Source organism: Rhinichthys klamathensis, unplaced genomic scaffold, assembly GCF_029890125.1.
Source record: "Rhinichthys klamathensis goyatoka isolate OS25496 unplaced genomic scaffold, OSU_Roscu_1.1 h1tg000279l_1, whole genome shotgun sequence".
Classification (NCBI taxonomy): Eukaryota; Metazoa; Chordata; class Actinopteri; order Cypriniformes; family Leuciscidae; genus Rhinichthys; species Rhinichthys klamathensis.
Genome location: NW_026606798.1, coordinates 766,692 through 787,088, shown reverse-complemented (window position 1 = coordinate 787,088; position 20,397 = coordinate 766,692). Strand labels below are relative to the sequence as shown.

The following is a 20,397-nucleotide window of genomic DNA, read 5'->3' as shown; positions in this document are numbered from 1 at the left end:
CAAAAGTGAGAGTAAAGACATTTATAATGTTACAAAAGATTCTATTTAACTTACTATGCATCAAAGAACCTTGAAAAAAGCACAACCGTTTTCCACTGTGATAACAAGGAATATCTCGACAATTATGTAGTTAAAAAAAAAGAAAAGATTATTGCATTTTAAATATCATACCTCATTTTGTTCCAAGTTAATATTTCTTTCTTCTGTGGAACACAAAAGGAAATGTTTTTACCATAAAAGTGCATACATTATGCAACCACAAATGAGATTTGAGCAGTTTTTTTAGTGACTATAAATTACAATTTTGTCCTGATTCTCACGCAAAACTATCATGTCTTCAGGAGTCTTGGAATATAGGCTAGTTTTTATTTTATTTTATGGAGTTAGTATTTTTCCTTCTTTCTGAGCTTAACATGTTCTGGCTGCTGTTTGTGTTCATAATAGGAAAAAGAACAACGTGAACATTCTACTAAATTGCTTTGTGTTCCACAGTAGAATGTCAGACGGTTTGGAACTTTCCGATTCTCAGGAGGATCTATCAGAATTCTGTGACTGCAGATTCCATGCAGTGGTCTTTATCTTCTCATCCTACTTAGGTTGTACTCGATTAGCTGTTTCTTTTCACCGCACGTGTCCTGATTCTTCTTGGAGGTTGTGGAGATATTAGTTGACATTCTGCAGATAATGTGAGTTGATCTGATATCTGCTTTGGTCCAGCACTGGTAATGTGTTGGATCAGAACCGCTCTCATCATGACACAGTCCAGGACAGAAATCTCTGACAGCAGTGAAGAGACCGAGCCAAAGAAAGAGGGAAAAACATGAGTCTGGGAAGGAAATAGAGCAGGATCTGCAGACCATATGCCTCTCTCTCTCTCTCTTCTGGAGGTCTCTTTACTTTGAATGTGTTGCAGATTTTTCAATGTCTGTGTGTAGGTAGGGATTTATGGGGTAACTCGCTAATAATGAACTTTGCCAAACATTTCAGTACACGCGTACCTGATTTAAAAAAAAAAAAATTTGTTTAGGTCTAACAACATAAATTGTTATTTGATTAATTTTAATGACATACGTTGGATTGACACTGCAAGACTCAATGCACAATAATTTAAATTTAAATATATCTAATCCAATATTTTGCCTGTTTACATTCACTTTAGATGTTAATATCTCATCAACACTGGCATTTTGACCATGAAGAACATTTAAAGGTAGGGTAGGTGATTTGATCCAGAAACATTTTTTTTGTAATGCTGGTTGAAAGTCATATACTGTATATAGGTAGTACTGCATTATGTTGCAATGCTTAATATTTGCAACAACCCAATAAATAATTTTAACATCTTACCTTTGGGCAGGGGCGTAGAATTTAGTAGGGACGCTAGGGACGTGTATATCCAGTGATACTGATATAGCCCTAGCAATAATTTCGATCAAAACTTCAAATATATTTATATATTGATGTCCCCGTCCCCACCAATTTCAAAATCAAACCTACGCCCCACTGGCTTTGGGTATTTAAAACAAGTTGGAGATTATCCTAACTTTAAGAGATTGTTCGTATCTTTGTTCTAAAATTCATTGTAAACATTGTTGAGAAATGTTCTTGGGAATATCAAATATTCTTAAGTTTGAAAATAAGAAGAACTGAGAAGAATTATTTTTCTTAGGAATTTTTCATGAAACTTGACATTTTTCACTGGAACATGTGGCATCCACACACACACTATCTGCACTGCTTTAGCGCTTACTCGAGGAATTAATCAGTAGAGTTGTTCAGTCGTGATATCAACCCGGAAGGCTAATTCACCATGGCTTCTCTCTGGAATTTCCTATGGGTTTTCAATAGTGCTTTTTTGATTCTTGAGTAAAATAAGGTCTGTGGTAACATTACCGTTTTGTGTAACACAATTATACCTCAAATGTTAATTTTGTAAATGAATTCCTGCTGTTTTTTTTTTTAAATGTAAGTTGCTATAAAAGGACTACAGTGATTGTCTGATTTGTCCATCATGTAAACTCAGATCCTCGTGGAAGTTGTGCTTCTGTTAGACACTCAAGTTTTATAAAAAACAAAGTAGAATTACAGGGAAATTACAGATGTTACTGCGAATGAAGCTGTGATAGGATCTACATCTGTATACGTTGTGTCTGTGTGCTTTCTTCTGAGTTCATGGTTTGAGCGTCTTGATTTACTGACAAAGCCTCTCAACAACCTTACAGACTCAATTTTTGTTCACGGCTCTTTTATTTCTCCCCTCTTTGTTGAAGTTTATACATGAAGTTTAGCTGTGATGTAATCACATTTGCCCTGGGGTTTCTATTCAATGGCAGGTTTTGGATGGGATCGGGTGAGCTGGTTTGCATCTTATTTTCTCTTGCGCTGTACTGACACCTGTGTATTTTCTCCCAACGCTTTTGCCATGTGTGTAGAAAAACCAGCGTGAGCTGACTAAGATGCGGAAATGTTTGAGGCCAGAGGAGTTGGCGTCCCACATCAGCCAGATGGACACGAGTCTGCAACACGAGGAGCTGGAGAAAAGCTACCAGGACGTGCTTGCGGATTATCGGCGAGTCCTGGAGCGACTGGCTCAGGCGTGAGCTACGCGAGACTTCTGCATCGTCCTGGAAAGACTGGCCGAGACACACACACACACACACACTGTTCAATTGCATTGTACACAGTGTTAATGAGGGATTAAACATGAAACATCATGCATTTGTTACTTTTGTGATAGACAGGGGGGCAGTTATTCACATAATAAGAGATGAGTGCATTGGTCTACTGTGGAGATGAATTTTTCAGTTGATGTTTTTTCCATCAAATATTTTCCTTAATGTAAAAAATGTAGATTTTGAAGCACTTCCTTGATCAAATAAAATGTTTTGTATATTGCTCAAATGTATGACTTTCCATCTCTTTGGTGATGTGTCTAAAATAAAAAGATTTTACTTAACAGGCTCAAACCTGGCATTGTTTGATGTATTATGTAAAACTTGCATAATGCAGTGTGTTTGAAGTGTGCTACTGTACAAAAGTAAAAAATAAAATGTAAAGGCAATAAACTTATTTAGCAAGGATGCATTAAATGGATCAAAAGTTACAGTAAAGGCTTGAATTGTTCCACAAAAACCTCAAGCTTTCTATTAATTACATAATCCTGAAAGAAAATGTATCACGTGAAACAGCACAGCTGGTTTCAACACTGGTAAGTATCATTCTTGAGCAGCAAATCTGAAGAATCACGTTACACTGAAGATGAGTAATGATGCTGAAAATTCAGCTTTGATCACAATATATTCGAATAGAAAATAGTTTTATATTGTAATAATTTAATATCACTGTTTTACTGTGACCATGAGAGACTTTCAAAAACTGTAATAGTATATATACTTTATATATATATACTTTAATATACTTTAATGTGTGGGGAGTTGACATGAAGGAACCGATATTGAATCAATTTAATCAAGATTCGAATCGGTCCCACTTTATATTAAGTGGCTTTGTTCTACTATGTACTTACATTGAAATGAACAATTCGAGACAATGGACTTATTGTGTATACATGTTTTAAAAAATTCCTGCATACTGTAAACCTCATGGTAAACCAAATGATTTCCTGGGTCGAGGTAAACCTGCAAAATTCTCCTCTCTGACATATACGACCTCTGAAGATTAGCTATAGTGATTTAGCTAGTTTTAGCTGGAATTACAACACAATGATAAAGAATTTAAGCCTCTGATCATTCACTCATTTCAAGTCAAATCAATTTACAAGCAGAAATGTGCTGTAAAATGTGCTCCCTCCCTTCTGTAGCTAATGCATCTTCTGATTGCATTTAGCATTGAGTGCTTCGCTAATGACCGTTACGCTGAAACCCTTCCTGTCGCCACACGGACCACTCGTGCTGATTCCATGGATGAATTACCATCTCTTCCCTTTTACTCAACGCGTGCAGTTAAAAAATTAAGGTCTGGAGGTTAATTTTCATTTGTCATCCTCTTCAAATGTGAGAAGTTGAGCCCAGAACTCTTGACCATGTCAGTATTAATTGTATCCTCTCATGTTCCTCTGGCTCCTGAGTTCATATCAAGGCCTCTCGCGTGAATCCAAATAGAGGAGAATAATTAATGTATCTGGAGTGTTAAAGAGGATTTCCACTGACGATTTTGACAGTAGATATTTATGGTGGAACTGGATTTTGTGAAAGATTCAACCCAGATAACTGATAACCCATGAGGAGCTTAAAAAAAAGTCTTCTTAAGATAATTGTTTAATTTTCAGCTGGTGAAATATGATCTAACTGACCAGAATATTTGGGTGTTTTTGGAGCAAAATTTAGTGGGTAGATGAAGGTTAGCATAAACCATTTAACACCCTCTTGGACTTTAAACTGGTCCAAGCTGATCTAAACAGGATTTTCTGTAGGAACGTATCTCGGATCGACAACTATTTCTTTGTTGTTCTTATGAACATGATACATACTTTGTATTTAACCCACAGATATTTATCTCCGCTAGTCTGCTTGTCATATTTCAAGCGTGTGAGCTAAAACACACCACTAGAGTTCTTGGATTACAACACAGTCCGTAACTCTCGCAGCTGAAATGTCTTAAAGCGTCTGACGGTCTATGTATGTGTGGGGAAAATAACTGTATTCTTGGAGGCATCACTCTGAGAGCTGTGTAAACCGTAATATGTGCTTGTATTGCAGGGTTTCCCCGACTGCAGTCACTCAAACCGCTGAGAACGAACACAGACATCAGAGTTAACGCACACTACAGACAGAGGCTTTTGTGTTTTACTGTAGAGCGACTATAGAGGATCCATCATCATCACCGTCAGTCAGTGATCTGAGTTCAGCGCTGGGGGTAGAGAAGGTTGGATTACAGGAATCTGACTGTCTGCACCTCTTTTTGGAGATTAGCTGGCTTTAGCTGGTCCCGATCCCTGCTTCCCTAAACTGACACGGATATAAATGCTTTCATAAGTCTGATTGTAAACATTCATAGTGAGGATCCATGATGTATTTCCATGTGTCTTGCGCACTGGTTTTTTTTTTTCATATTGGTTTTTATTGGATTTCTATATCCGTGAGGAACCTTTAACATCCATGGAAACTTTCCATCCTCCTTCTAGTTCTTTACTCTAAGAAAGACATGTTTCTTTTAAGACCTGTTCACTAAAAGGTTCTTTGTGGAACCAAAATGTTTCTTCTATGGCATTGATGAAAAAACATTTTGATATTTTATTTTTAAGAGTCTGATTTTAGAAGTAAGAAGTGAGCATGAAGTTTCTGTCACTCCATTGAAAATCCATTCGCCCCAAAACTTTGACATCAGAAAGACATCGTGAAAGTATTTCAAGCTGTTCAATCCAAGTCTTCTGGATAGACATGACTGCTTTATATATTATGAACAGATTGAGCTAGGCTTTTCTTCACATACAAACATTGATCAGCGCACCTACTACATTGAGCACATCAAATATGGTAAGCTGAATCTAAATCAAACTCACTGGTTTTGCATCAAGCAAGCACATTTGAGCTTCTGTTACCATATGTAATGCATGTGGCATTGATCAGTGTTTATATGTGATGAAAATCCTAAATTAAAACTGTTCATCATATAAAGTGATCATGCCTCTTCACGAGACTTGTAGTAAACCACTCAATTTATTTGGATTGTGTGAAAGGTTTGGGTGAATGGAATGTTTCTTTAAAAATATGTTTCTTTGTGTTTTGAAGACGAGCGGGAGTCTTATGGGTTTGGAACAACATGAGGGTGAGCAAATCCGGACAGGATTTTCATTTTCGGGTCAACTATGCTGTCGATTAACACATGAAATCATTTCAAATTGTTGTAAAAATCAACAAATATCACATAATGCACTTACAATTAGATTGTTTCAGAAGTATTGAACATTTCATGTGCTGCCATGAGATGTTGTGACACAGCTTACCAGTCTTGTCATGTGTACCAAGTTACTTTTATTTGGTGTCACCACAACCAGGAAGAGACATGGAGAGGATGTGTCTTGACTTTCCTTACAGTGCTGTTTATATGGAGTGACTTCCACCAATGACAGTCCCAGACAGCAAAATAGTGTTGTCCCAGATCTGGCCCACATCTGGTACGCGTTGAATCCACATGTACCGGATGTGGCCCGGATCTGGGCCGTCTGGGACATAACCAGAGGTTACTCCACCTCGACAAGTAGTTCTGCTTCCAACTGAGGATTTAGACAGCTTAAGCGGATTTAGTGAAGTACTCATGTAAGTGTTTTACGAACACTTTCTAAACACTCTGGGACGCTTGGCTTCTAGGCTTTCGTTGTAAAAGTGGTACAATGTTTCCATTTGTTTTATGTGTGACTATAGATGCGTAATATTCCTGTATGTGACGGTGTTTTGTGCAGCAGAGTTCTGGATACTGTAGTATATTCCAGTGACAGCAGTGTTTCCCTCTGTAATTATGATGGACTGAAAGTTTCAATCTGGGTTTTTGGATCTCCGGTTACGCTCGTTGGCACGTAAACCCCGCGCCTCTCGTTACCTGGTGGCGCCTCCGTATCCCTGGCCTGAGACAGCGAGGAGCAGTTGGATCTCATCCCAGTCGTCCGCAGTCGTCAGCCTTACAAACCTGATACCTTTCCTTCAGGATCCCAGCGTCTCAGTCCCAGAATTCCCAGGGGGCGGGAGAGACAGACACGCCGTATCCCCCCCTTCCTTATCGTGTTCCCGGACCATTGTCTCCCCGAGCGCCTTCTCATGCCTGAGGGACAGCAGTTCTCCTCAAACTCACTTTTCCAGACCGCTCTTTTTCTGCCTTAATTGAGACCTTCTTTAGATACCCTTTGACATGCTGACAAGCCAAACCCAAACAAGGTTAAAGAAACCAGGTTTGACATCTTTTAACTGCGTGTGCCAACAGAAGACTGATTACTGTGGGGGGGATCAGGTGGGCAGGTTGGGTTGTAAACCTGAGAGCTCTGATGTGTGTGTGTGTGTGTGTGTAACAGAGCAAGGATCTCTAGGGGCTCGTGGCAAAGTGTCCCGCTGTGTAAACACACACAAACACACGCACCTCACTCTACCTCATACAGGTGTTTCTCCTGCTTGAGATTCCCTTTAGATCCTGACGGTTTTTATTATAGCTGGAATTTCTAAAGCCAGTAAAATGAAATGATTTATACGTAACCTCACACAGGATCAATGTCAAAATGTTTTTTATTAAAGCATATCAAAATATTTCAATTATATTAACAAGCATCCTTGTTGTTTGCAGATTTGAGCAAACCCCTAATCCTACTAACCTTCCGATACATATATCAAACTTTGTGTGACTTTTCTAAGCAAGCTACTTTCAAAGTGTTTTTGCCTGGTGGACGATGAGTTACATTGAAGGAGGAGCCTTAGCCATATCTAGTGGGACTTGATGGTAAGCTGTTTTGACTTGTAAGAGGAAGCAACTCCCTAGAAGTAGCGGCCTTTGCTATGTTTCACACATTTTACTTGAAACGGGCCTCACAACAGAAGGAGCTTCCGCTTACACTCGAAGAAGAGCCCTGCCTCCCATCATCACGGAAATGAATGGGGCTAGGGGCAATATTGCCACCAAAATTGATAAAAATGCCCCAAAACTCAAGATATATGGGTCAAAAATGACACTGTGAGCTCGTTTTTAGCATTTATAACAGGCCATAGAGTGCTGTTTTCCCGATTATCCGCACGATTGCAAATGTGTTAGCCTATTGATTTCATAGAACCGATCTATAAACAAGGTGTTAATGTTAGGTGACTTTTTGGTTAGGTGTTTTTGCCAACAAAAATATTTCCAGACAAATCCACAGAGCCGTTACGCATCTCCTAGCAACTAAATGTTTTGTTGCTAAATGAATTTTGTTTCGCGTTTTTAACAAATCGTTTTACTAAATGATAGGGGGCCTCCAACTGTGTCTTTGAATCAGGCCCCGAATTACAAACGCCGCCTCTCCTCCCTACACCCTTGCAACGGCCTAGCAATGGGCGAAAAAACACTTAACCAACACTTTTTTGCCCCAAATTGCAGTCTGGAGGAGTCAAAATCATAGCCTGTCTGAGGATTTTTTGAGGATCCACCAATAGCAAAGGTCAATGATCCAATTATCCAATTTTCGTAAAAGTTCCTGTTTGAGTTCGGGGTCTTTCAATGAGATCTGCGATAACTGTGGAAAATGTGTGAAACAAATGAAAAAGTGTTAAAACATTTGCAAGAGAAGACTTCTGCTGTGCAAAGAAGAATGTGATGATGAAGATCAAGTGGATCCCAGTTTCGTTAGCAAACGAGAAAAACTTTAATTCCAATTTACGTGAAAGTTTGTGAAACCGTTTCACTCTGATTTACTCAACAAGGCAAGAAAACCACTATCGCAAGTTTCCATTTCATGCCGACTTTAAAAATGAAGTCTGGAATAAGTCACCAAGTCTGTTGTTTTCACTGGACGTAAAAAAAGTAAACAGAATCATTCATAACAAGATCTACAACATGTCTTTACAAAATAGATTTGTCTTTTTTAAACTAAATATTTGTTTACAGTGTGGTGGGTACATGGAGGTGTTCGATAGTTCTGCATGATATTCGAAGGGTTTTAAAAGAGCATTGCGGAAGTTCTGAAATTTCTTACCGTTACTGACACCAGTGGCCGTTAGAGGAACTGCAGCCAGTCTCATGCTCGTTCTCGGTGCACACGCTCGTTGGCCGCACTAGATACGTTTTTTTTTTTTTTTTTACTTACGGGGAGTTTCCGTGGGTATCTGGATTGTCGCTTCTTTCCGTCCACAGAGTCCATTTGAAACACTACTGCTAGCGATTGCCGCTGCTTACTAATGGCTGCCGTACGGATGTAAGCCCAAGTAGACGAGAACGCGCATGACGTCACATTTTGTGATTTTTCACGCCAATTCGGACCCGACTCCTCCACAGACAATTGAGCCTACAGGCTGATAGAGGCAACCGTGGTGGACAGTCAAGGTGTCATTCTTTCTATTACGTTATGGTTGGCTCATAAATGTACAAATGAAGACTCTATCTTAAAGATTTTTTTTGAAGTAAAAACTTACACATAGCCCCTTTAAGTAATTTTGAGAACGTTTCACTTACCCTAATATCTACAATTGTGTAGCTGAGGCAAAGTCGTACAGAATTGGCATACTAAGTGTGATTTTGATTCGTTTGGTTTTTACCTTTCGCCTAATATATATTGAAACAGACTGGTACAGCAGTGAGACTGTAAGAAAGCACTTGTTGGCTGTGCATCTGGTTATAATGATTGACGTTGATTGAACAGCTCCAGTCCTCTGCTTGTTATTTTTAGTCACTCGTGATGTATGTAGGTAAAGCTGAGACCATAAACAGTCCATCCTGAATCTTGGCTCGATAACGCTCGCGTCTGATGCCCTAAAGCCTCTTCCTGTCAGAGCGGCGTAGCAAAACATTTCAACTTCTTTGTCGCCCTCGTCTGATGAGCTCATTTGTTACATCGTTCACCCCCCCCTCCCTCGCTCATTCGCTTGTTTAACGTTTCGTTTTTTTAATTGATTTTAACAAATGCTAATGGGCAGATGTCATTAGGCTGAACGAGCCGCGCTGAGTGACCTCCGCTCATGGCGACTGAGGCCTTTTGTTTCTCCTTCACAGAAAACCGAGCATGTCACACTTTCTTGGTTCAGACAGTCAGAAAGTGGAAGAGAGAAAGATTTCTATTGGAGTTCCTCAGGAGGGGGCTGTCTTGCTACACACAGCACAACTCAAACAGCAGCACAATGCCCATGTGCTGAAACAAAACCAGCTTCCCTTTAACACCAATTAAGTCGGGAGGGCGATTTTTTTTTAAACTATAAATTCATAGCTAACATTCACTCACCATGCAGCAAATCCACATTTGCATAATTTTTAAACAAGTGGCTTTCTTTCTGAAAAGAAAAAGGAAACATTTGAGGGAAACTGGAGCTGCTTGGAGAGATTGTTTGCAACTGGCGTAAAGGAATAAATCAGGTCTCGCTGCGGTCCAGAGAGGAGACATTAATCTCTTGAATCTAACTAGCGGCGGGTGTGGAGGACGTCTGGCGTCCCGCAATTAACAGAGAAGATCAGGGGCCGGTTGCAGGAACTTAGCCACTATGTTAAGACTGTGTGTTAGGAACTAGTTTGACCAAATAGGAGTTAGTCAAGAGGTAATTAGTCTTACCTTTCTGATTCAAGTTAAACCAACCTAGCTTTTCATGTAACTGACTTTAAAAAGTTAGGACCAGTCTTGAAGAAGAAGAAAATAGATGACTAACTTTTAAGACTAGGCTACTCAAAGCAGTTTATGCAACTGACCCAAGGAGTGTGAACACCAAACACACTGACACACACATTGGACAGATGTGGTATGCTCAAATGAAGATGGAAAGAGAGAGAGAGAGAGAGAGAGAGAGAGAGAGAGAGAGAGAGAGAGAGAGAGAGAGAGAGAGAGAGAGAGAGAGAGAGAGAGAGAGAGAGAGAGAGAGAGAGAGAGAGAGAGATAGCATCAGGGCAGACAGATAGTCTATGATGTTCCCGAGGTGATGGATCTGTTCTGAGTCTGACTCTTACGCTAATTCAGTTTAAACCCGCAACACACGACTGAAATACTCTCATGCTGTTCTGCGAGTACCGGCGAACCCTATTCAACTGATCATGTCATCATTCACTGTGGCTGTAGACCTACAGTGCTGGTTGCAAAAAGTTATTTTTTTTCTTTTGAGATCAATGACATGTACACACAAGTACACATAAAGGGTGGAAAAAAACAAACAAAAAAAAAGAAGAAAAAAACCCCAGCAAAATATAAAGATGTATAGATATAGTAGTGTATACAGGTACAGTAATAATAATAATGAGTAGGTTATTCCAGTGTGATATAACAACATTACTGATTATATTTTGGTGATGTTGGGGGGAAAAAATAAAACTCACTGAGTGATATATATCAAGATATGAGTGTGTGTGTGTGTGTGCGCACATCTTGACCCATTAGCGGGGCATGTTGTCACATGATATTTGTCATAATGGAACCTAGCCTATATTTAGGCTTTTCAACAACTATGTGAAACAACTATAAAACAAAAAGATCCATTCATAAAATGGGAAAAGGTAGCATACAACAAAATAAAACCATTGTTTGCTTAGTCACCACAAAATCAAATTTGACAATCCTTTTTTATTTTTTTTACAGAATAGCAGCATTTATTATTTTATTTTCAATGTGCCTTTGTCATTTTTAATCAAAACTTCTCCCTCTCCTCGTGCTCTGATGATGTGTTTACTGGCACGAGGGCGGGGCAACCTGTCACTCACATGAGATCCACCAATAGCAAACCACAATCATCTCACCAGCCAATCAATTCCCCATATACAAAATCAAGTCCCGCCCTCAATTTTTTTTCTTGTTTGAGAAGCCATTTCACTTGGATAATACGTCACAATAGGGAAGAGAAGACGATCGCAACTTCCGTTTCATGACGACTTTAAACAGAATTTTGTGAATAATAAAAAGTTCCTATAACACGTTCATCGTGTCAATTAATATTAATACCAACATACAGTAAAACAACAACAACCTTTAGAAAATAAAGTCAAACCTACTGTATAGTGACTAGCTATTTTGTAAATCCATCTGAGATGCTGCTGAAACACCAACACTATCAGTGAACTATTATGATAACCTGAAAATAATTTCTACATGCATTTTTCCATGATTCCCAAATTTAAAATTAGTGTTGAGTCAGATATACCTTTCTCAGAAAATGCAGACAATTTTTTTCCCTATTGCACGACAAACAGAAAAATGAGTGAAGGTCCATATACTTACACTGAAATAGTCATATCTACAGGCCAGAATATCATAGCGCAAACCACATAGCGTTGCCCTGGCAACCAAACACAAAACTGCATCTGAGTGGCAGTTTTTGCACAGGCAAGCACATTTTCTTCAGACAGCGTGAAACCTGTGTTGATTGCATTTGTCCCTGACAGCAACATAGTGTCGGCCCAGATCCGGCCCACATTTGGGCCGCGTGGAATCAACGGATCTGGGCCGACGCTATATATGTTGCTATCTGGGGTAGTTATAGAAAATCCCCACAAGTAATAGTTTTGGATTTATAGCTATTGATTTACCTCTAAATCATAGATAATCATATATACATGAAAAAAATAAATAAAGAGTGAACGTCTCCCAGTAAGTAGCTGTTAATCCAGGATCAGACTTTAACATTTCTGTAAAGTCATGCTGTGGTGCGGGTCATCCCGACCCGACTGAAGACAGATTTCAGATCTCCTGCAGGGGCCTGTGGGTCACGACCCTCATTACACATTAATTTCTGAAGAGATGATGTGTTCGCTGAAGCCATTTATACATTTGTTTAACAGTTAGTTTGTATTTCTAAAACAATACACATGCATATGTAAGCCTATATCATAATCCTGCCTGTTCTCACGTAAATGCGTCTCTATACACCAGCACGCATTGTGTTTTATCGTGCAATTTATACGCGAAAATGAGTTTTTACGTGCATATGATATGCAGTTTTCGCGTGCATTTGATACGCAGTTCATTTGCGTGTAATACACACGCACCCCACACCACTACTAAACCTGCCCTAACCAACCCATGCATATCCTATGCACGTAAAAACTCATTTTCGCGTATAAATTGCACGATAAATACACTGCGTGCTATAGAGACGCATTTAGTGTGACCGGCTTGCATAATCATATATTATAATGTTTTATTTTTCAATAATTCAACGGCCCGGAGTCAATTATTCCGCTTGTACTACGGTTACCACACCTCTAGACATTGGTCAGATGTTGTATTTCAAGACATTTGTCAGGTTTTTGTCCTTAAAAAGCTCCTGTGTGTAGTACTCATTTCTTACACATCTCATCCCACGCCTCCATTGCTCATTCCAAAACCTCATTTTAGAGCTATAGCAAGAGAGAGAGAGAGAGAGAGAGAGAGAGAGAGAGAGATAGAGAGAGAGAGAGAGAGAGAGAGAGAGAGAGAGAGAGAGAGAGAGAGAGAGAGAGAGAGAGAGAGAGAGAGAGAGAGAGAGAGAGAGAGAGAGAGAGAAAGCGTGTGTGAATTACCTCCGTCTGTGTTCGGCAGCAGCGTCTCTACTAATAGCGAATCTGTAAGTTTATCTGCTTCAAGAACAGCGCTATATTACTGACATTAGTGAGAAATGTCATGTAGCTTTTAAAGGGACACTATGCAGCTTTTTTAGCTTAACTGAACAGCTTTAGAGTTATTGAAATGTTTATATAACTTCTTTCGGGTTGAATGGTGGGCGTCTCGACCCCCCCTGGTGCCTGTGAGCGAAAAAATCCCACTTGCAACTTCGGTGCGGCGGGCCGCGTCAGGAAGTATCGCGTGATATCAGCTCTCGCGATGTAACATATTCCTTTACGGCAACTGCACACGTACACACAGGAACAAGGTAGATGGATGGAGTTTGTCACACTATCGTCATGGCTGAGCCGGCATATAAGATGCAGAAAGCTAGGAAAGCATTGTCGGAGGAACAGAGAAAGAGGAAACGGCAGACTGACTGAGCGAGGAGTCGGACACGAGCATAGGCATAATTTGCGGGTGTGTTATGTCCCCATTGAAACTTCTCGCGGCACGGATGTAACGTTACCATTACAAACAAATAAAACATCTCCAGGTAACTCTAGTAGAGCATTCATTTCGTCCGTTTGTTAAATAAGAGGCGATCTGAAATGTGTTATTTTTGAAATCAAGTGACCAAAGTGCTCGTTGCCTCTGCGATCAGTGGTGCAGATAAGTTACAGTGTTCTGTTGTGACGCGCGCCTGAATCCGTTGCGGGGACTGAGATACTCTCTATATTTTGTTATGGTAAAATCACAAAACCTAATGCACAAAAAACATGTCCCTGCTTGAAATACAACCACTAATAAACAATCGGTTTTGATGAGGAAAATAAACTATACTACTAGTACCGACTAGAACCCAGAACCTCTGACACACTTGCAAAAGTTCTGCCTCTGGACCATTAAAATTGTCGGATCTATGTATTTAATCACGTGAAAATTCTCACCACTAACAACATATATTATATCTCATTAAACGACAAATTAAACACAATGTACTATTGTATAGGCTACTATCTATGTAACAGGCCATGTCACGCTCTGAGTGAGTGGTATTTACGACAGTAACATTAAATTCAAGCACTCCACAGTAACTCTAGGGGTCGCTGTTTGACAAAAACGGGATTTCTGCATAATGCCCCTTTAAGTTGCTAAACTATTTTACTGAAAAAATTGTCAGAGCAGCGCTGACGACACGTTTCTGTGCGAGTGTTAGTCCGCACTGTGTGTGTGAGTGGGAGAAAGAGAGTATGTGCTTTGCATACATAATAAAACTTAACGAGTTTGTTTGCCCATAAAATCTTTAAGATATTAGGTTAAACTTGTTTGGCTTGCTGTCCGCTGGAGAGGGGCTCGATGAAGCAGCTTCAACTCGAGCTCTGATATACCCCCCAGTGGCTAAATGTAGGACCTGTTAATTAAAGGGCAAGGTACCTAAGATAAAGGTGGAGTTTGGGGAGGTGGAGGGATACTGGAGAATCAGTCTCATTATAAGCGGCTGCTTATATACTCTGTTTGTTGATTGAAAGATTGGATGGGCTCGCTCCTCCTTAACTTACGTTTAGGAACTTCATTTAATTTTGTGGCAAAAAACATGGAAATAATTTGTTGTTTTTATCCTATTGTTCACTATATATATTTGCTGGATCAGTGTCGCTGTGGGTTTTTGTTCTTTGGTTCTTATATATACATATACTGTAAGAAACATCGAAGAACTTATCCTTAAATGTTTGAAATTTGGCAGATTAATATAGTTGACTATACATTAGGGTTTTATGTTACATTTAATGTTGTTAAATTAATGCTTATTGCATTTTTTAAATTTCAACATGTTACCATGATGGTGTTTAATGTTTGTGTGAATGACACTGTGCAGCTTCTATATATTAGTATTATCTTTCTTGTGGAAGAGCTGCTTATGATGAGCTTTGGTTGACCATTTGACTCTCATCACTGCTGTGATTGTTGGCTGTCAGTGTATTACAATGGAAAAAAACAGATATTAAAACTTCAAAAGGTCAGTAAATTAACATTATATCAGATCATGAAATACGGTTTATTGCTGTAAAATTATATACGGTTAAAAGTCTGTAAAACCTAAAACGTTGCTACCGTATTTTTAACAGGAAAACTCTGGTTGGGTCACAGCTGCCAGGGTTTTCCTGTAAATTTAACGGGGTTTTTCTTTACAGTGTACATACGCATTTCTTTACTAAACTTAAATGTTACTTTATTAATCAATAAATTAATCTATTATTTTAAATGGGTTCGCTGGAGAAGACAGTGAAGGAAAAGCTTATCTGAAACATGGCACTGATAAGGGTTGAACGGTTTAAACGGTTGAAAGGTTTGCTTCACATTAGCACTTTATTTGTGGCATCTGGATAATAAATGTGTGTGAGGATGTGTGCGGATCTTCATTTTTTCATTTTTCAATATTATTGGGAAAGCATCCCAGGTTGAAGTGTGCAGAGCTGAGATCCAGGCCAAGCCCAAGATTGTTTTGATTTGTTCAACTTTGTTTGATCACTATATTATTAACATACTTCTAAATTTTGTTATTTCATGGTTTTGATGACTATCATTTCATAATAAAGAATAAGTGGGTGTGTCCAAACCGTTGACTAGTTGTATTTATACTTCGACCACAAAATCACGTTGGTTTTTGGTTCACAGTTATTTTTTTGGTCTGGATATTCATCAACTTGAGTTGCCAACAGCATGTATATTTTATACTGTCTACCAATAATCACATCATGTAGCGATTTCAGTGGTTTCCTTTCTTAATGAATTATTTTCTAGGCTAATTATAGGTTTTGAAGCATTGTTTATTGGGTATTTTTTAGTCGTCCACAGAGACGTTGTGGGGTTTTAGGCAGCGTGATCTTACTAAGGGAACAGGAATGTTGCCAATGCCGCGAGGAGACAAGCTGAAGTTTCCCAGATGCAGAGAGCTAATTAGCTCGAGTATTCCCATGATGCCGAGTGTGTGAGAAACCAGACCAGTGCAAAAACTAGTACACTCCTGCACCTCAACCTTTAGGACATGCTGCTGTTTACATAATGCAAACACTCCCATTGCAAACACCTCTTCGCTATTTGCTTTACAACCCATCAGGGAGTTATTTCAGAGAGTGAGAAACTGTCATGCTATAATAGGGTTATTCCAGAAAGATGGTTTTGATGGTTCGTGAAAGGATAAGTGAAATGAATGCCATGGGAACCTGTTCTCTATGTGAGTGTGTGTCTGTGGGAGTTTCATGTTGGAGTGTGTTTTTTCTTTATTGACATTTGTCAGACTTTTTTTTTTTACAGTTACATTAAAATCTCTCTCGGTCCACTTCTGCCTTTTTCCGCCATCCTTCCTCTCCGAACTCGAAGCCATTTGCCGTTTTTTTTTTTTCGAGGGACTGCGCTGTAATTACACGTCTGTAAGCTCTGGCATACACACTCTCTCCCACACACCTCTGCCAATCTCCCTGCTGGGCTTTTGTGTTCAACACAAATCCTACAGTATGAACCGAACTGTGTTTACGGGCCATGGAAGACTCCATCCCTGTGTGTGTTTGGCTGTGTGGACGATTCGTACTCAACACATGTTCACAGTGATGCGCATTTGTATGCATGAAACACCTGGAATACTTCCATTTCCAACGTGACGATTGAATCAAAAAGCAACATCAACACAGCGATTTTAAAGATATGTTATATCATCTTAGACAAATATATATATACTGTATCTTATATGCATATATTACCCAGATAACCTACAAGCCTAAATGTGCTATAGTCTACAACTGTCTATGACACAGATTCCCACAATGCAATGCATTTCATTTGACTTTTTATTTTCTATGATTTAAAAAAACAACTATTTATTTATTATTTTTTATTTAATGTTTTTGTAGGCTACAATAGCCTACCGATCAAGTTTTGGGGTTAGTACAATCGTTTTTTAAAAAGAGAAATTAATGCTTTTATTAAACAAGGAGGCACTAAATTGATCAAGTGACAGTTCTATTTGCTGTTCTTTTGAAATTTCTATTCATCCAAGAATGCTTTCCACAAAAATTACGAAGCAGCACAATGTTTTCAACATTGATAATGATCATAAATGTTTCTTGAGCAGCAAATCATCATATCAGAATGATTTCTGAGGGATCATGTGACTCTGAAGACTGGAGTAATGATGCTGAAAATTCAGCTTTGATCTCAGGAATAAATTACATCTCACTATATTTTCAAATAGAAACAGTTGTTGTAAATTCCAACGATATTTTACAATAGCACTCTTTTTACTAGATTTTTGGTCAAGTAAATACAGCCTTGGGGAGCATAAAATACTAAAAATATTATATAAACTACACTCTAAAAAATGCTGGGTTGTTTCAGCCCATGTTTGGGTTAAAGATAGACAAACCCAATTGTTGGGTTAAAAATTTAACCTCTTAACCTGTCATGGCCCATTTGCCATTGCATGTTTAAAACAATAATATCTTAGTAAAAACCTAAAGTAATATTGCCAAACTATATATCATTTGAAAGCTTAAAATCTCTAGTTTTCATATTTGGTGGCTGTTATCTAAAATAAATTACAGAGGAGCAGAAATGTATCAATTTGCAACAAGAATATTTCATATTCATTAGGAGTATTTAGGCCTTTATTTTGAAATAACAATAAACATGAAAAATCATGAAAGATTGGTAGAAACCTCAGTTTGTTTTCATCCCATGAGTTCAAAAGATAACACCAATTCCATTTTATGAGAAAAAAAGGTCTGAAAATGTTTTAAATATAAAGAAAGATGTATGGATTCTCGATTTGTGACAGTTAACAGGTTAATAAAAAAATTTAAACTAACGGTTGGGTTTGTCTGTGTTTATTGAATATAATATATTATATATTGCTGTTTGAAACTTTATTGTTGCAAAATACATAAGTTTCAGATTGGTGAGGCGTCTTCAGAGTAACATCCCTTATATTTAAAGAACTTATATTGTTCTTCTAGAGAAATCCTCTTTGCTTCAACTAAAGAACACCAAAATTACATCATCAGCATGAATCCAAGTTGTGTTGGGAGGGTTATTGCCGTGGGAACCATGTTTCCTTGGTCTCCTAGCAACAATCCCATCAGTTTAGCGCTAGAGAAATGTGATATGTACCCTTTTTTGTGTATTAAGGCATTGTTTGGAGAAAGCTCCTTTGAAAAATGTTATCAAAGTATGAGATAATTCAGAGACCGACTCGTGCATTTTTATGGGATTTTCTACATTAAAGCCGATGCACCTTGCCTAAAAATTACTTTAATGAGTGCCTCTCATCTTAGAAGGTGTCATTGTTGAGGCTGTTTGTTCGGTTTATTTAAAACAGGAAGGACAACAGAGTACAGGAAGTGATCCTGTGTTCCTGTTGTACCATTCTCTCTCTCTCTCTCTCTCTCTCTCTCTCTCTCTCTCTCTCTCTCTCTCTCTCTCTCTCTCTCTCTCTCTCTCTCTCTCTCTCTCTCTCTCTCTCTCTCTCTCTCTCTCTCTCTCTCTCTCTCTCTCTCTCTCCGGGCTCTGGCTTCTGTCCAGACCCCAGCGCTCTGATGGCGGGTCAAGGCAGGGCTGACCCGCTCTCTGTACGAATGTTGTTATTATTGGTGCGCTGTGCCCTCGAGCGTCCTGTCGTCCTGTGGAGGAGAGGAAACACAGAGGACCGCTGGATCTCGGTGCTGGTGCGCAGCTGTGCCGGTCTGGTGGTCTCTCTTTCCACACCCGTCTCGAGGGAGAGACCTGCTCCAGCCGAATCAGAGGGGAAGCGGCCTAATCCTTAAAACATCTCGTTCTGCTTTGTGCTCAAAGAAAGTTTGCCACATGTTGCTATTTTGGCTAGCAACTGAGAATCATCGTAATTTTCAAAGCCAATTCACACTGCACTGACAGACAGACAGACAGACAGTACACATTTGTCTGGTTTTGTTAAATCAGTAGCCGTGTTTCCACTGCCGGGCCAGGGCCGGGCCAGGGCTGACAGCGAGCCGAGCCGAGCCAGTGGCCTCAGGCTTCAAGCACCGGGCTTGCGTTTCCACTGCCGGGCCAGTAGCCCCGCAGCGCTGCCCTAAACCCCGCCCCTAACACGCCTTTCTGGATCAAGCGTGATAAAACCCAACCCATTTCAGCGGGTATTATGAATTTATTTATTTTTCAAGTTAGGAAGATAGCATGTATATTAAATCACCGGCCGTGGCTGCAGCCTGCAATAGTGTCCAGATTGTCTCGCGAGTCTCCACTAACAGAGGGACGGTGACCCAGCACACCGTCCATCAAGTCGAACCATGGAATTTGGAAAGTTCCTTCTCTGAGCTCCGCTTTGTCCATTGTGCGTTTGAATCGCCTTGTACAATACTGCGCCCACAACTTTTTTTCTTCCTGAACTTGAAGCGTTGCTCGCTGAATGCTTAGCTTAGAAAGTTCAGCATCGATGTATTTTATAACGTCCTCGTTTCTTCACACGCCGTCAAATTGACGTTGTACCCTTTCTTCTTCCCAAATGCTCAGAAGAGCTTTGGTATCTTCGACAGACCAGTACAGGCGATTCTCCATTTCGAGCAGCGGTTATTTTGCGCGATATAAAAAAAGTGAAATGTGCATCTTGCTTCAGATCATAACGTTCCATAACACTGATAAACTCCGCCTTTTACCTTGACGACGCCTCTAGCCCAAGCTTTGGCCCAAGGTATTCGACGGGCCAGAAATCCTGGCCGTTGGCCCCGAGTAAGCCCCGATCAAGCCCCGGAAGTGACAGTGGAAACGCGACTGGCTTTGGCACGCACTAGCACGGCTCGGCCCTGGCCCGGCAGTGGAAACGCGGCTAGGGTGTTCTTCCTGTCAGCATCTCTTAGGCCCGGTTTACAGCTGGTATTAAGATGCGTTTTGGTCGATCAGATCACAAGTGGACGACACTAAATCGACACTAAATACAGGTGTTTTTGTCCACTTTTAACCACTTCTGTCCTGATTTCTTCAAGGTGAGGGTCTATGGGTGGGTAAATGTATGGGTTTTTTAAGATCTTTCGATCTAATGGACAAAATAAGCTTGTGTAATTTACATATGAACGCACACAGAGAAGACGGAAAAACATACAGAGATCATCAGCTTTAGTTTCTGCTCTGATAGACGCAAGACCAGCCAAACGCTGTGGGTGTGTGTTAGAATTCAGGAATGGTGAGAG

General features: G+C 39.7%; 1 protein-coding gene across 1 annotated transcript in view; it reads left to right on the top strand.

Annotated features, from left to right (window-relative positions):
• hat1 (histone acetyltransferase 1) overlaps window positions 1–2,966 on the top strand; it is a 30,396-nt gene extending 27,430 nt beyond the window's left edge. The window contains 1 exon segment of the mRNA XM_056268988.1: window positions 2,433–2,966. Coding sequence (XP_056124963.1) covers window positions 2,433–2,600 — 168 coding nt within the window. The 3' untranslated portion in view covers window positions 2,601–2,966.
• The last annotated feature ends 17,431 nt before the right edge of the window (window positions 2,967–20,397 follow it).